General features: G+C 43.9%; 2 protein-coding genes across 3 annotated transcripts in view; one reads left to right on the top strand and one right to left on the bottom strand.

Annotated features, from left to right (window-relative positions):
* The window catches only part of LOC311095299 (cytochrome P450 2K1-like), a 66,496-nt gene extending 48,442 nt beyond the window's left edge, over positions 1 to 18,054 (top strand). Inside the window, exons 10-11 of the transcript XR_014608813.1 lie at positions 11,084 to 12,174; positions 17,963 to 18,054. The gene's annotated coding sequence lies outside the window, so the exon portion shown is untranslated. The remainder of the gene's footprint in view (positions 1 to 11,083; positions 12,175 to 17,962) is intronic.
* Positions 282 to 9,102, bottom strand: LOC311095282 (uncharacterized protein). Of its 2 annotated transcripts, XM_084133753.1 has the most exons (7): positions 8,837 to 9,102; positions 7,801 to 7,988; positions 3,511 to 3,572; positions 2,429 to 3,418; positions 2,139 to 2,297; positions 1,952 to 2,047; positions 282 to 1,673 (listed from the first exon to the last, which is right to left on the bottom strand). In XM_084133753.1, exons 3-7 carry the CDS (start codon positions 3,511 to 3,513, stop codon positions 1,359 to 1,361), a joined length of 1,563 nt encoding a protein of 520 aa, XP_083989879.1. In that variant the 5' UTR covers positions 3,514 to 3,572; positions 7,801 to 7,988; positions 8,837 to 9,102; the 3' UTR covers positions 282 to 1,358. The 2 variants fall into 2 exon arrangements, with proteins under 2 accessions (XP_083989879.1, XP_083989880.1); XM_084133754.1 differs by lacking the exon at positions 8,837 to 9,102 and having other exon boundaries at positions 7,801 to 8,161.
* Positions 18,055 to 18,290: the final 236 nt, after the last annotated feature.

Genomic DNA, 18,290 nt, shown 5'->3' with positions numbered 1-18,290 from the left:
TAAGGGACAGCGCTTTAGCCATGTGATTACCCCAACAACAATAATGTTGTTGTCCTTACTAATATTACTTAGTTCTGTTGATGAACAGCACTTTAAATTCCTCGTTCTACCAATGAATATATGTTTGCTCAGTCAATAGCCTCGTTCACAGCACTAGAAAATGTTTATCAAGAATATATTGATTCTCTTTCCACTATACTGGAAACTCACTTATTTTCCTTTGGCCTACATATTTTTTTTTAATTCACAAACTAAAATAAATCCATAACAAACAATGTCATACATTTCAAGTATTTTATTTCACTGTGACCAAGGGTGTATTTTACTGATTAAAAACAAAAAAATAGGTGGCACTATGCAATTAAACCTCTTCAAAATAATATTAATGAAAAATAAACACAGAAAGGCCACATAAATGTTTTCAATTAAGATAAATGTCACAGTAGACATTGTCACAGTGTTCTGGCACTCAGAACATAGCCCTAACAGCCGTAATTCACAGTAGCTGAACATGAAAACGTGTTGGGAGTAAATGTTACCATTGTAACCAACATACAAGAACTATAAATGCATGTCAAATGACATACCATATAACTCCAAAATGAAACCACAGAAAGGATACCAATTTAAGAGGTTTACAATCCAGAACTTCTGGGGCTCAGAAACATGGGCCTATACAGGTCAAATTACAATTAAAATGTGAAAAGTGTAAATATGCAATCAACACAACCACCATAAATGAAAAACTATTAATACACATAAAATTTGACATCAAATACGTCCACAAAAACCTGAAACTTACACAGAATTACTGTTTGGGCAATGCGAAAAGTTCAAAAACATTTTGGTTAAAAGAGCCCATCCAGCATTACGTTAGAGCATCATGATACAAAATAAAATATGGTGTTTTTTTAGGCTGTGTGCATATGATTGTGTGTTTAATGTAAATGTTTGTCTGTGATGATCTTATGCATGTATTATGATGGTTATTGAGCAACTGTAACCAATCCTCTTGGGATGTGTGGAAGTTTGAACATTTGGTTAGAAGAGTCCATCAGCATTAGAGTTGCCAAGGAGCAAAACAGAAGAGAAGGCCAAGGCAGGAGAGATCTGGGATATTGTATGGTACTGTAAGCACCATACACCAAAAAACAAAACAAAAAACTTGAAAGATATCCTAACGATATCCTTAAGAATGCCATAAGTGTCTCTTGCATTTGTGCAAAAAAACAAAACATTGAAATCAACCACACATGAAGGTGCAAACTATTGTTAACATGAGCTACTTAATAAGAACAGTACATTCATATTACTATTGGCCTATACAGAAATTGCCCTTGGCCTCATTTTCCAGTATTTCACAATGCTAGTTTGTTCTTAAGCGATCGGACACGCTTTGTGCATTTAGGTCCCATTTCCATAAAGACGCTCTGTAGAGTATCAAAAGTGTACTTGAGATGTTTTGGGTAGGAAATGTTGAGGGCGTATAAAAGGCCAAAAAGGTATGCCACAGCAGTGGGAGTATCAGCGATGTCCTGTAGAACTACAGATTCCTCCACAATCAATGAAATGTTTTGCACCTTTGGAGAGGAGGTTTCCACAGCACAGTCCTCGAGGACATAAAGCACCCCCACAGCCACTCCCTTTACGGCCACATCATCTGGATCAGTTTCCTATAATAGAGATGTCAAAACATTAAAAGGTGATTTTCAACACACAACACAAAACACACACATCATCTTCATCTTGTAATTGTAATGGGGCAGCCGTGGCCTGCTGGCTAGGGGTTCGGGCTTGTAATCGAAGGCTTGCAGGTTCGATTCACTGTGTGCTCTGTGTGTTCACTAGTAGCTGAGGCAATCTTCTTCCATCCCATCTTTCTATGTTACTTTTTTCTCCATGTATTTCTGGAATGATGAGTGGTTATTCTGTTATGATAATTGACACTTACAAGACATTGCTTGAAAAGTTGTCCAGGTTCCTCACAGAGAAAAATGGGAAGTCCTCTGAGTGCAGCATCCTGGCGGTGCCGGATAATATTAGAGGTCTATCAAAAAAGACGGGAAAAATGTCTTTATATCAGACAAAGAAACATTCACCTCAGTGAGCAGAGGTATTTTCTCTACTATAACTCATACCTCATCATCAAGCTTCATCAGGATGTGTTCTAGGTCCTTTCCAAAGGATGCTTTCCGGGAACGGTAGAGCCGAAGGAGTTTCGGAGTGTATTTCTCCACTGCAGCTCTAAATGTCCCCAGTAAGTTCTTATTGGTGATGCGAAAAAACTCCTCACCAATCTGTTAACATGTACAGAAGAACAGTGAGTAAAGCAATAGTGTTGCTCTGAATATTACCATGTAAATGAAAGTTTACAGCTATTTAAATGACAAGAGTAAAAACATTACTGTCAGCTTTGTAAAAAACATACCTGTTCTTTAAAGAATAAAGCAGGCCATCGATTTTGTATCACCATGACCATGGGTTGCTCCTCAACTACCTCCCTTCTCCTGAGGGAGAATGTCAGGTCCATCTTCACTCTGATAAGTGAGTCATCTACTCGGGCTTTCTTTGATGCTTCCACCAAGAGCATTCTTTGTTCCTCAAGTGAAGCATCATCATGTTCATTTGGATGGTTAGGACAATGGTTAATTTCACCACGTTTAGCCCTTTTCAGAGTGTATGTCATGTCACCGTCTCCCTTGGATTTGCTATTGATAGAGACTTCACTGCAACCAGCCACTCGGAGCTTTGCTCTGAAGTTACTGAACCTATTCCTAATGCTGGTCAACCATCCCTCATAACCATTGCCATCATTCTCTTTGAGGCACGGGTACTTGGATATCAAAGCGACAGCAATGGATTCGACTTCATGAGGCCTAGGATATGCCGTAATGTCAAAAGTCACTTGAGTAATTTTGTCCAGAATGTCCGTCTTTATGTCTCTTGTCACATCAATCCCTGTTTTGGTCTTTTCATAAGCTTCATTTGCCTTTCTTAATTTCAGTTCCACATCATGAGACAGAGGGGGGATAGTAAATGGAGAAGGCCAAACTGAAGTGCTGCGCAAATTCCCTGAAGTGGTTGGTGAGGGGTTAGTTGAGGTGTGCACTGGAGAATTTAAGCTTGCCGTATCCAACGACGATATGGATCCAAGGGACTGACTATCACTATTGTCAGGCTGGGATGCAATTTTCCACTTAATGTGCAAAACTGCACGATCATGGGGTAGTTCGGATATGTTTGACAAAGTGCAAAGTGCGTTTGCGAAATCAGGGTCCTCAAATTGTAATGTAAAGTCTCCCTGTAGCTGTAGCTTTTCTTTTAGCACGTCTATAAGGGCATCCACTGACTCTGGCACTTGTGAAAGATGAACACGCCGTGCCTCATCATCAGAAACCACAACACGGAGTAGCAAAGCCTACAAAGAAACAACAACAATGACTTTTAGCTTAGAGTAAAATTTTGATATCTTCATCAATTGACATTGAAAAAAATCTTAAGATAGCTCACCATTTTCTCTCAGCGCGAATGTGTTCTAAGGGTCACCCAGAGCTTTCCTCCAACAGAGTAGGCTGTCAAAGGATAGTAATGATTCAAGTCATTCATATCAAGAACGATGACCTCACCATAGCTGCTGTCATCAAGTTGAAAAGACCTATAATGTTCAAGGTACCATGCTACAAGCTTTTTGGATAGGAATGACACTTTGTCAGCATCAACTAAAATGCTCAAAATCTTGAAAAACTGTGGCTGACCATAGCATTGCCCAGCTGTGATGATCATGCCTTGACCATATTCTGTTCCAAAGAATTGCACTTTACGAGTGACAGAGACTGTTTCCACATCTGGGAATTTTCTTAACACAGCAGATCTCTGTGCAATGTCCAAAGATCCCACCTGAACAGCTCTGACTTTGTCAATGTAAAGGTCTGACTTGAAGACACTTTGCCCATCCAAATGGTATGCCATCAACTGCTGATGCTTCGTAGCTAAAGACATCAGCACATTCTTCATATTATGCACATTACGGGCAACTCTTTTGAAGAGACCATGTTTTGATTCAAACCGCATGGTCCAGAGGTCCACCAACGGACCATAACAGCGTATGAGGTGTGTGTAGTGCTCAATGAAATGATGTTTTGGCTTCAACACAAAATTAGGAAATGTGGTTGTAAGTAGTAAGTGATGATCTGATAACTTGAATGCAAGATAGCTTAATGTTTCCTCTGTGAATTTGTCAGAGACAACAATCTGAACGATCTCTTTTAGATCCATTAATATTTCCCATGATGGTTCATTCTCTGGAACACAACCACCAACCATGAGGGGAAGTAATCGCAACAACGCCCAATTTTCATGCCCATTGCCCCCAATAGTACCCTTTGAGAGGGCTGCTTTAGTAATGATCTTTGGTTTGTTGACTTGGTCAGTGTTCTTGTATGGGAATGAACTGATGCTGTGATTAAGCTTGTCAAGTGTGAAAAATCTTTTAGAAATTAAATCTTTGAGGCACAATGACAATTCCACTGGAATGACCCCTTCAAAAAAATCGTGTAAAATGTCTGGGGGAAATCCTGTCACAGGATGAAAGGAAGCCAAATGCTTACTTAACACACACTCTTGTTTTACCCCATTTACACTCGTAAGAGTTTGGTTTTGCTTTATGTCATCCACAAACCTATTGTGCTGCTCAATAGTTCTCAAAGGGAATTCTCTTGGTTTTATAGTACCTATTTGACTGTGACTGACCAAACAGAAACGACAAAACTTGTCTACTGTGAAGCTTTCTTGAAACCCTGCTAAGCCATGTGCTCCAAGATTATCTGCACAGACACAGAACAGCTTTGCTCCAACAGACCTCTGTAAAGCCTCCACAAACACCCCATTTTGCTCAACATGCTTTAGATCCTTTATCAGTGGCTCTAAAAATCTGTCATACCCAAATTTCTTGACATCAACACTTTTCCCTAAAACTCCCAACTGAATGGATGTCAGACCTGACCTGAACTTTGCTGGTAAATTTAAGATGACCCAATACACTGCAACTACCTTGTGGATCTTTCTGGATGTACCTAAAGGGTTGCACACTTCGAACTCATCGATGTACAGAGCTAAGCTGATTTCTACATCTTCACCAAGGCAAGCACTATTCAGCTTGAAGTACTGACCATCCTGGAAAGACCTGTAAACACCTGGTGAGCTTTCCTGTCTGAAAACTAATGCACCTGAAAAATCAGAGCGTCTCAAAAGATTTTCTAGCACTGATGCCAATGGTACATAGACAAATGAGTTCCTATTGCCCTGTCTATACAGATATTCTACAGGCTCAATCAGAGGAAAATTTTGTTTGAAATATAAGTTTCTTCGGTGGTCAGTAGATAGACAGCCTTTCACAGAGGTTGTAGTTACTAATGGGGTGGATGTAAATAAAGAATCAACTATTTCCCCAACCAGAGTGCCTTCGGTTGAAATATTGTGTTTTTCAATAACCTCTGCTACGGAGCGAAAGGCATGGAATTTTGTGCATGTCAATATATCCCGAATTTCCTCAACTATTCGTTGAACTGCGCTTCTTCCCAGCCAGCACAGCCATGTGGGGCCCAAATGGGTTTGACCTGGGCTATCTAACTGGGACCCAGCCAGTTTTGTCCTCGGTTTCCATGTAGGCCCCACATGGGTTTGCCCAGATGAAATGAACACTGCTTAGTGTGCACACTACAGGCTGTTTAATGTAACACTTAATCAGTGTTGGAGGTAATGAGATAATTAAGTGATTGAATAATGATAGTGCATTATTGATGAACACCTGTTGTTAACAAGCAGAATCACTGAATGAAAGAGAAACACAAGAACTACTTCCAGCCACTGCCTTGGATGAAATCAACTGAAGATAAAATACATTACATCTCTCAAGATCTGATTAAACAGCTCCACAGCATTACCAGCTTCACTTATTAGTAACCAGACTGACTTTATTTCTGTCAGACATCTACAGAAGTTCTTAGTGAGAATTAACAGAGGTTTAGATGTTGATTACTTATTTGAAAGTAATAGTTTGATTTGATGTTACCATTGTGGCGATCAGTGTGTGCTTTAGTCAGGCTGTTGACTTTTTAACATTAGTTTTTCTCTGGCAGCTGTGTCTGTTTGTTATGGCGAGAACAGCAAGAGAAAATATAATCAGATGCTGTAAGCTGATTGATGATAAGAGTATAATCATCATGAGGTAGCTTAACTCGCTGATATTTTGTGTAAGGTTTGTACGGGTAGTATGTCATTCATTTTGTTTTATTGTTTTGATTCTACAGCAAGAGATCTAGCACAGTTAAATCAGAACATCAAATTATTTTTAAAACCCAATTTACACATGTTGGACTACTGACAGATCTACTTGCACACAGACATCAAGAATCAGCATATGAATCTCAACAATGGTGACATGCTTCATAGTGCAATGCATTCTGAGTGCATCATACGAAACTTATCCATAGCTCCCAGAATGCATTGCACCATGAAGCATGTCACCATTGTTGAGATTCATATGCTGAATCTTGATGTCTGTGTGCGAATAAATCTCACAGGAGCCCAAAATATGTAAATGGTGTGTTAAAAATCATTTGACGTTTTGATTAAATTCTATTATTCTCTTGCTGTAGAATCACAACAATAAAACAAAATGAATAACATACTATCCATATAAACCTCACACATAATCAATGAGCTAAGCCACTACATGATGATTATTATACTCTTATCATCAATCAGCTTACAGCATCTGATTATATTTTCTCTTGCTGTTCACGCCATAACAAACAGACACAGCTGCCAGAGAAAAACTAATGTTAAAAAGTCAAGAGCCTGACTAAAGCACACACGGATCGCCACAGTGGTAACATCAAATCAAACTATTACTTTCAAATAAGTAATCAACATCTAAACCTCTTCTTAATACTTTTCTGTAGACGTCTGACAGAAATAAAGTCAGTCTGGTTAGTAATAAGTGAAGCTGGTAATGCTGTTTGTGGAGCTGTTTAATCAGATCTTGAGAGATGTAATGTATTTTATCTTCAGTTGATTTCATCCAAGGTTGTGGCTGGAAGTAGTTATTGTGTTTCTCTTTGCTTCAGTGATTCTGCTTGTTAACAGCAGGTGTTCATCAATGATGCACAATCATTATTCAATCACTTAATAATCTCATTACCTCCAACACTGATTCAGTGTTACATTAAACAGCCTGTACTGTGCACACTAAGCAGTGTTCATTTCATCTGGGCAAACCCATGTGGGGCCTACATGGAAACCGAGGACAAAACTGGCTGGGTCCCAGTTAGATAGCCCAGGTCAAACCCATTTGGGCCCCACATGGCTGTGCTGGCTGGGTTGAGACGTGTAAAACAGTCTGCATACAAAGGAAAAGACTTGCAATTTTGTGTTCTACTGTTTCATACTCACAATGACCTACTCTGTCTTCCCTCAACACATCATCTTGAAAGGACGTTGAAGCCACACTTTCATCACCTACACTTTCATCAGCAATGTCATCTCCAGAAATCACAACAGGCTGAATCACAGTTCTAAAATCTTTCAATGTGTAATGTTTGTGTTTCCTACATTTATGGGAGTTGAATGTTGAATATGTGTTTGTCTTAAACTCACAACCTAAGAACGGGCAAGGAACACTTTCCTGAATTTTAAGGTGATTTCCAAGATGTTTAAAAAAATCTCTTTCAGAACATATTTCTTGGAAATCACAACATTCACATTTGAATGTATAATTAGATTGATGGTGAACAGATGCACCTTTGCGATGATTTCTTGAAAGATGTGACCTTAAAGCTCCTTGAGTTTTGAAGACACACACACAGTTGGGGTGAACACACGGCCAATGGTTTGGTCTTCTGTGGTTAAGCTGGTGATGTCTGATGAGACTGTCTTGGTCTGCGGAATAATCGCAAAACTTGCAATGCATGTGGTGCCAATTCTCTCACCTGAAACATATAATTATGACATTCAAAGACTTAATATTACATAATACAAAATATTACATAGGACCCACACAATGCAAAAAAACTGCTTAGGTTACATCAAGCCGGAGGCTATATTGTTCATTCAAGGAAATAATTAAAATGCCAGTTTACTTTAGCTAAATAAAGTGTGTTTCCATAGCATTTTTTACAAGTAAATAATGTGATTTTAGTTCCATAAAAGTATATATACCATAACCAAAATGTAAGGCCATTAATCATGTTTTAAGGTGTAAATCAGATTAAGAGTAAAACCACTAATAGAATATTACAATGACAAGTTAGCTGAAAAAATATCTTCACTAGCCATATAACATAGGTTACTCCGAACAAAATAGCTGGATGCTGGGCTAACTGTTACCAAAGATCCTTGATTTCGTGCTAGTTAGCTAACTTAGTCTAGTACTATGATTTCTAAACCACCTCTGCTGTTAGCATCTAGCTGCAAGTTAGACAATATGTTCTAGTTCTTGATAGACAGGCATGACTACATCATCAAGTTTAGCTCATCAACTTAGAATGTGGTACAATTAACTTACACGAAATGTACTGAAACAATAGGCTACAATATATTTCTGGCCACATAGGTATAATATCTGAACACCACACTTTAATGGTGGAATTCTACACCGAAAAAAAAATTGGTGGGATGTTAAGTTAGGTTGCTAGTATTACAACGATGGCAGTGCAATTCAAACTAGCACATCTTCTGACGAAATATTTTCGATTAAATGCTTTTTTTGAAAATCATCCAATTCTTCTAAATCATTCCACAACTAAAGTGTAGTTTCAAAACGTAATTTAATACTTACTTTTACGCCGTCAATCCCGATAGTCCTAACTGGATAACTTGCAGATGAGAGAAAGACAACTTCGAGGGAGAGGAAAGCCCGCGTTGAGATCCATGTTGAAACCCCGGATGTCAGACAACATGCGCATGCGCTTTTCGCATTCTAATTGGCTGTTGTGCTTAATACGTTTTCTATGTTCAGTTTATTCTCAAAAACATGTTTACACATCATTGATATGCAAAACATTGGTCTAACATGGTTTTCTGCATACATTTATATTAATACACATTTTCCTGTCTGGAATACTAAAAATATCAACTCTACTGAATAAAACACCGTTTTATTTTTTACAGTGTATAGACCATTTGTTGCAGTTGGTCTGTGATCAAGTTAGGCTTAAGATGCTATTGGAACTGCAGCCCTGGTTATGTTTTGATGATGAAATTACTAGTGACCTGATTTACTGATGGCACCCGTCATTATAAACTGATTATCTAAATGTTTTATTAATTTTTCACTACAGTAGTTACTTCCAGCAATGTTTTAGGAAACTGAAGGTTTTAAATTCACACACAGACATCAAGAATCTACATATGAATCTCAACAATGGTGACAATCAAACAAACGCTTAATGTTGCAGTGCATGATGGGAGCCACCAATCAGAACGCATCAATGGCTGACATCATGCATTGCAGCATGAATAAATTATGCAGCTGAATTGTCCTGTAATTTTCATTGTTTTTTTCTGTTGGCTTTTATTTTGCTATTGTTTTGTTCTGACTTTAGTAACTTGTTTTGTGATGTTCAGAGTTGATCTGTTTGTCACTAGTTTGTTTTTTGTCACCATTGTTGAGATTCATATGCTGATTCTTGATGTCTGTGTGTTTAAACACAATAACCACTTTGCACAAAGTATTTTCAAAATGTTTCATATTGCTGTTGGATCTCAAATTGTAGAATCTCAGAGCTACAATCACCAATACTAAAACAAGACATCAAGCATATAGTCAAAAATTTAGACTCTGAATGGCATTAGTGAATAAGGTTACTACATGATAATGTTTTTATCACTAAAACATATTGTGAGCAGGTCATGTTTTCTCTTGCAGTAACAAATGTGCTTTATAAACACAGAGTTGTAGCAATCAGAGAAAAACTAATATTAAAAAATGAAAAGGGTCAAGAGCCCAACTAAAGCAAACGCTGACCACCAAAATGGTAACTTGAAAAGAAAAATTCCATAAAACATTACCGTCTAAACTTCTGTTAAATCTCAAGAACTTTTGTCGATGTATGACAGAAATAAAGTCAAACTGGTAATAATAAGTGCAACAATGTGTAATGACTCGAAGTCAGTTGTAGTTCTTGTGTTTCTCTTTTTTCTGTTATTGTTTTTTCTCTTTCCTTCAGTGAGTCTGCTTGTTATCATCAGGTGTCACCACTAATGGCCAATCATCACTTAATTAATCACTTAATTATCTCATTAACTTCAACACTTCTTCAGTGTTAACTTAATTATCTCATTAACTTCAACACTGCTTCAGTGTTAATTTTTAACACCCTGAAGTGTGGACACATATGTACACAGAGGAGTGTTAATTTAACACTGGGGATTTTACTGTGTACTGACGTCATTAAAGAAGGAAGTAGAGGGATGTAGTCCAAACGGGCCGTTCGATGTAGGCGATTTCTGTTAAATAAAATATATCGCTTGGCATTGAACTTTGAGCTTTATAATTTTACAGATATTATTTATACTCTAACAACAACAACAACATTACACACTAACTAAAGTTTTAAACATGGGATCACGAAGAACGGGACCTTTAAGTTTCTCTGCCCTCATGCCTCTGTTTCTCTGCCTCATGCCTTTGTTTCTCTGAGGTGGTACAGTAAGGTTGAGCTTATATACATTACAGAGCAGCTTCCTTTTAAGGTAGCAAACTATGTTGCTTGAGCTTTAAAAATGGAACGTATATGTCATACGAACACATGGCACAATTCACTTCCATATTAAGAAACTATCTTTGTTGTTTACATCTACATCAGTTGAAAACATGTTACATTGTACACACCCTCTACAAAATATAGCTCATCCACCTTTCTCATGTGACATGATCTTCACATGGTTCCATTCTATCTATAGTATCCTCATGCACTCAACACAGACACAACTCTGGCTTGACAAAATACATTATGAAATTATGAATAAAGAAAAATAATACAGATACATAACATTAAACAGTAATTTTTTAGTCTTCACGCAGTACACATGTAGTTTAAAAAAGTAGCTTTACAGAAAACAGTGAACAAGCAAAGTGCTAAATATTATCTAGCAGTGTACAATAATGACCACAGATTTGAACAGATTACAACACTATGTTAGCAATAGAATGAATAACTGCTCAAAATAATTTGGCAGTGGTCACATTCTGTTCCTCCAGCTTTTATTAATACTTTGTATCCCAAATGTTGAATATGGTTTTAGACATTTGGACCCCACTGGCATAAGGTGCCAAATTAGTGTCAAGTCAATTTGACTCAAGGTTATATCAGTCAATCAAGCCACCATATGATGACTACAACATCACCAATAAGTGACCAACGTCTGGTGAGGAAATTTTCTTCTGAAGTCATTGCCACAACAAATGTGTATCAAATATACAATTAAAGCAGCCAGAGAAAAACTAATGTTAAAAACTAAAGGGCCAAGAGCCCAACTAAAGCAAACACTGATCTCAATCATGGTGACATCAAATATCTGTTAAAGTTTTTAAACTTGATTTACAGTATTTCACAATTGCTAAAACACAAAACCCCATTCTCTGAACCCAGTGCTCAGTGGCCTAAACCCATTTGTCAAATCAGTCACTCTGTAGGCAAAACCTTAAACAAGTTCAGGTAGTTAAGACACTGTTTGCAATTCTCATCCACTCTTTTTGCAAAACTCTAAACACATTCTCACTCACTAAAACACATTTTGCACTGTGTTGCAAAATGGTAAATACATGTGGCAAAAGTTAAACACAACTACAACACCGCTGTCAAGAATATAAGCCAGTTCAGAGTACACAGGGGGCCCAGTTACGTTGAATGTTGATTCCAACAATGGATGGAAACAATGTGAGAGGCAGTCAGAGGAGGAAGAGTTCGTGTAAGAGGTGGTGGATGAGGAGGAAGAGTACAAGGACAACGAAGAGCAAGACCAAGAATAGTAATTTCAGATCAAATTCGGGCAACTGTGATAGACCATGTTCTTGTTCATGGAATGACAATGAGGGAAGCAGGACAAAGAGTACAACCCAATTTGAGCAGATTCTCTGTGGCCACCATAATCAGGACATTCAGAGAAGAGAACGTCTTGGTTACGTATGTAACCCTCGTTCCCTGAGTAGGGAACAGAGACGTTACGTCGGATGACGACGAATGGGGTTTCGCTTAGAAAGCCTGTCATCTTCGAGTATATAAAACGAGCCAATGGCAATGAAATGCCATGGGTCTGCGGAATTTGCATAGCGTATCTCCGCCCCACGCCGGGGGTATATAAGGAAGTACGCCGGCCACATGCAGATATGTCTTCGCTGAGGAGCCGAGACTGAACTCAGGCGTTCCCAGCGGTACAGCGGAAGTGGCAGGGAGACGTAACGTCTCCGTTCCCTACTCAGGGAATGAGGGTTACATACGTAACCGAGACGTTCCCTTTCGTGGTCACTCCGAGTTACGTCGGATGACGACGAATGGGGTCCCCAGTCACTCCACCTCGGCTGTCTTCCAGTGCCCTGCGTAAGTCTGAGCTCCCTGTTGTGAGACTAGCACTGACGAAGGAGTCCTACTTAACACAGGAATACCAAGGTACACTGGGAAGCATATCTCAGAGGAAATATGCAATTATGCCCAGCCCGAAGGGGGGGACTTGGAATACACATATGACCCAGAGGGCTGCATATGGAGTAACACTGGGGTATCCAGCCGCAGGTGGAATATTTCAACTCCAGGGGTGGCAAGGTGGCTTGCCGAGGAAAAGACACATGCTCAGAGAGGCTTACAGTGGAAATACACATGTCGGGGTCGCCCAGAGGGGGAACCATGCACATGGAGGCACCTAGTCAAGCGCGAAAGCTGCCGGTGGCATAACTCTGGCGTTGACGTCGACAGTGCTGGAAGAGACTCAGGGCTTATTAGGCTCACCTGAGGAAAATATTGCACGTATCCCGTCCATGGAGAGGAATGGCGAGCAAGCGAAGACACCTGAGCAGAATCTAGTACCGGCTAGTTGAAGCGAGTACATGAGAAGAAACTGGCTCCACTCGGAGATTATAGAATCTCGCGAATGTGTTGGGTGTGGCCCAGCCTGCAGCTCTACAAATGTCTGTTAGCGAGGCGCCATGTGCTAAAGCCCAAGAGGATGCCACACTCCGAGTGGAGTGGGCTGTCACACCAAGGGGACATGGTCGACCTTGCTGCTGGTATGCCAAAGCAATGGCGTCCACTATCAGTGGGACAACCTTGCTTGGAGAGAGCCTTTCCCTTCAGCTTCCCACCATAACAGACAAAGAGCTGGTCTGAGGTCCTGAAACACCGCGTTCTGTTTACGTAAGCACGGAGGGCGCGTACTGGACAGAGCAGTGCCAAGGCTGGGTCTGCCTCCTCCAAAGGCAAGAGGGTACGAGGGGAGGAGGACGAGGAGGATTCAATCTCCTCGCTCCCCTCAGGAACCTGATGATCAGGTCGTGCTTTCCCAGAGACTTACCATCAACTGCGTCGTGATGTGCGGCAACATACACTTTCAGGGTGGAGGGAGACAGCCTTCGCTCCAACCCTTCTTGCAGGAAGGAAGCACGACACTGATCGGGCATTTCGTGGGTTCTTGATGTTTAGAAGAACACCAGTTGACGAAGAGGTTCCACTTCAACGCATAGGCATGTCTCGTGGACAAAGCTCTAGCGGAAGTGATGGTAGCCACCACCGCTGGTGGTAGGGTACTCAAACCTGCCTCGTCCCGTCCAGGAGCCACACGTGGAGGTTCCAAAGATCGGGACGAGGGTGCCAAAGGGTGCCCCGTCCCTGAGAAAGCAGGTCCTTCCTCAGGGGAATTGGCCAGGGAGGTGCTGTCGCGAGGAGTACTAGTTCTGAGAACCAGGTCCGGTTGTGCCAATACGGGGCAACCAAAATGACCTGCTCCTCGTCCTCCCTGATTTTGCGCAAAGTCTGCGCAAGGAGGCTCACTGGGGGAAACGCATACTTGCGTAGGCCCCGCGGCCAGCTGTGCGCCAGTGCATCCGTGCCAAGCGTGCCCTCGGTCAGGGAATAATACAGGTCGCAATGGGACGAGTCGTGGGAGGCAAACAGGTCTACCTGTGCGTCCCCGAACTGATCCCAAATCAGCTGGACCGACTGGGGATGGAGTCTCCATTCTCCAGCGAGAGGCCGAAGCCGAGACAGCTCGTCGGCCGCCTGGTTCAGGTCTCCCGGGATATAAATGGCTCGAAGCGACCTCAGATGCTTCTGACTCCATATAAGGAGGTGGCGAGCGAGTTGCGACATACGGCGGGAGCGTAGACCACCTTGATGGTTGATGTACGCTACTGTCGCGGTATTGTCTGATCGGACTAGTACGTGCTGACCCTTGAGCAGCGCACGGAAGCGGTGAAGGGTGAGACGTACAGCCAGCAACTCGAGGCAATTGACTTGCCAAAGGCGCTGGGGTCCTGTCCAGGAGCCCGCGGCAGCATGTCCATTGCACATGGCGCCCCAGCCCGTGGTGGAGGCATCTGTTGATACAACAACATGCCGGGAAACTCGTTCTAAGAGCACTCCGGCCCGTAGAAAACTGAGGTTCGTCCACGGGGTGAAGGTCTGATGGCAGGCTGGAGTCACTGGGACTTGGAGCGTGCCGTGTTGCCATGCCCACCTCGGGACTCGATCGCAAAGCCAAAGCTGAAGCGGTCTCATATGAAGCAACCCGAGCAGCGTTACTGCGGCTGCGGATGCCATATGCCCCAGGAGCCTCTGAAATAGTTTCAGTGGAACCGCACTCTTGTCCTCGAATTGGCGAAGACAAGTCAGCAGTGACTGCGCGTGCGCGCTCGCTCGTAAGCTGCGCGCACATGGCGACCGAGTCGATCTCCATACCGAGAAAAGAGATCCTCTGCACGGGGCAGAGTTTGCTCTTCTCCCAGTTGACCCGAAGGCCCAGACGAGCTAGGTGCCGGAGCACTAGGTCCCTGTGTTCGCAAACCTGATCTCGAGAGTGTGCTAGGATCAGCCAGTCGTCGAGATAGTTCAGGATGCGAACCCCGTGTTCCCGGAGGGGAACAAGGGCTTCCTCAACGACTTTCGTGAAGACGCGAGGAGACAGGGCTAGCCTGAAAGGGAGAACCGCGTACTGGTATGCCCGCCCCTCGAAAGCAAACCGTAGAAACGGTCTGTGTCGAGGTAAGATGGAGACATGGAAGTAGGCGTCCTTCAGGTCGATCGCTGCAAACCAATCCTGCGGCCGCACGCACTGGAGGATGCGTTTGGCCGTGAGCATCTTGAACGGCAGCCTGTGAAGGGAGCGGTTCAAGACGCGCAGGTCGAGGATTGGCCGTAACCCACCGGACTTCTTTGGTACAATGAAGTAAGGGCTGTAGAAGCTGGACTTCACTTCGGCTGGAGGGACAATCTCGATCTCACCCTTCGCCAGTAGGGTGTCGACCTCCGCTCTCATGACAGGGGCATTGCCACTGACCATAGTGAAGCGGACTCCCCTGAAGCGGGGAGGAGACCGCGCAAACTGAATCGCGTAGCCGAGCCTGATGGTTCTCGCGACCCAGCGGGACAGTCTGGGAAGCTCTAGCCAGGCCTCCAGAAAGTGCACCAGCGGGGTCATACGAACCACAGACATACCATCGGTGGTGCAGCGAGGCGGAATGACCGGTCCAGGCGAGGGTGGCATAGCGGCCCTGTGCCGGGGCACGGTCATTAGCCGCGTCCTGCCAGAGGAGGCCAGGGGAGGACTAGCGTCCCACGGGGGCGTGCTCTGGCAGGGGTCTGGCGACAGAGGGGGATGAGAGGAGCGTGGCCCGTGGGCGGCGCGTGCTGTCATCCACAGCCTCTTGGGGCTCAGAGAAAGAGCATCAGTTCTTTTTGAATGAGATTCTCCCCCAGCCCTCCACCGGGGGAAGGAGTGGTCCTGCTACCAGCTCCTGAAAGAACTGAGCCCTAACTCTAAGCCACCCGTCTCAGGAGTGCTGCTTAACCAGGTGTTAGTCGGCTAAGGGGCAGAGACAGGCGGTGCCAGCCTCCAGCGACCTCCTCATACTCGGGCCGGTGAAGGCTCGAGGGGAGGAGCCGCATGGAGGTGGCGTCGGCGGGAAGCAGACTAAGGAGGACACACGGACGGATGACTGTCAGTGCAGAAGCCTCAGTCCGCTTCTGGAGAGATCGAAGACTGTTGGGCGCAGTCCTCAACCACCCCGCCGACCAAGCTGCCCGTCTCAAGAGTGCTGCTTAGGCTGGCGTGGCAGTCTAAGTCTCGTCGCCCTCCTGTGACCTGTGAAGGCCTGAGGGGAGGAGCCGCATGGAGGTGGCCTTGGCGGGAAGCAGACTAAGGAGACCACACGGATGGATGACCATCAGTGCAGACGGACCTGAGTCTGCTTCTGGTGGCCGAAGCCACCCCGCCGAAGAGCCCAGCCTGGGACATGGGGGAGCTGAGAAAATTAATTCCCAGACCCCCTCACATCAACCTGGCTAAGCCCATGTCTGGACCACTTTAGTGGACACCACCTGACCCAGGATCACGCAGGTACCGATGTCGCCCGAGAGCGAGGTCAGTAGTGTGCGCGGCGGAACGACCAGGCCGGGCATGGGAGGCATAGCGTCCCAGCAAGGGGGCGTGGTCGAGTTTCTGCATTCTGTCAGTGTTGGCCAGGGAAGGACCAGCGTTCCACTGCGGCCGGTTCTGACAGAACTCCAGAGTCAGCACTGCCTCGAAGGCGAAGGCGACAAACAGGACTGCATGCCTGTGTCACAATAGTGACAGAGAACATACAGACCAAGATCGCCTCACGATCAAGGGCAGCGAAGGCGGAGGACGCCCGCGGGCCGCTAAAGTCACGTGGACTCCCGCGGGCCGGAAGCGTCCTGATGCACATCCGGGAAGCCTACAGCGCTCGGGGGGAGGACGCCACTCCAACCGATGCTTTCAGCTGCCCGGGAAAGCATGGCCATCAGCTCTGGATCTGACTCGACTAACGCTGACACTCCCGAGGGAGGCAACGCAGTCGAATCCTCATTTCCAGAGGAATCAAGCCCGCCTTATGATGCTGTGAGTGACATGACACTATCTGCTGGAGTCCCGAATGAAAACACTGGGTCCCCGAGAGGAACCAGGCACACACGGAAGCCCCACGGTTTGCGATGTGGATGGATTGCGTGGCCCGAGGAAAGCTCGTCGGAATTATGCCACACCATAACCCTTAGATCACCCTGGCCACCAGCCAAAGTATCCCTCTCGTTTTTCTTTTTAGGAAGAGATAGATTGGGGTGTGGCAGAGGGGACTCTCACACAGATATCACTGAGTCTCGATCTATAAACATCGCGATGGTCATGTTCCCGCAATGAAAACATGACTCATCCACGAGCGCTGCCGAGCGTGATTAAGCCCAACACGCAAAACAGCGCTCGCGACCGTTAAACAGATGAGTCACGCGCCCACATCCAGTAATACACGGGCGAACCGTCTTGAAAAAGACGTGCCGCGTGCAGCTCTTTTAGAGAGGAAAAGCTCAGCAGTGTGCTGAAGCGCCCAGGGAGAAACACACTCACTGTCGGCAGACCACTGCACAGATCAGCAGCAGGCAATGCGATCTCGCTGGAACACGCCGTCACACAAACACACTGAAGAGCCGCTCGTCTCGTAGAGTGAAGATGATACAGAATGGCTTGTAGGAGTGAAGAAAACGCTCCGAAGCGAAAACATATCTGCATGTTGCCGGCGTACTTCCTTATATACCCCCGGCGTGGGGCGGAGATACGCTATGCAAATTCCGCAGACCCATGGCATTTCATTGCCATTGGCTCGTTTTATATACTCGAAGATGACAGGCTTTCTAAGCGAAACCCCATTCGTCGTCATCCGACGTAACTCGAAAGGGAACAGGTAAATGTATTGTTTGTTTTTTTATTTGTGCGACTGTATACAGTTTACTGTATACATTTGATACAGTACATCAGTTTGTCAGGGGACTGGGGAAAAAAGAAAAAAAGATTTACAATACATTTTACATATGAATGTGATAGTCCATTACTATTGTTACTGTATACATTTGTAAGAGCATTTTCCCTTTTGTAGAATTGCAAGACTACCAAATGAGGGTGGAAGGACTCCTTTGTTCTCCCAACAGCATGAGTCTCTCATTGACTTTGATTTTGCAATTGCACAATATTTTGTGTAATACACTTTTCATTTAGAGTTATCTTTGTTCTTT

The sequence above is a fragment of the Abramis brama genome, assembly GCF_963993115.1.
Source record: "Abramis brama genome assembly, chromosome: 1".
Classification (NCBI taxonomy): Eukaryota; Metazoa; Chordata; class Actinopteri; order Cypriniformes; family Leuciscidae; genus Abramis; species Abramis brama.
This window is presented reverse-complemented; position numbering and strand designations above follow the sequence as displayed.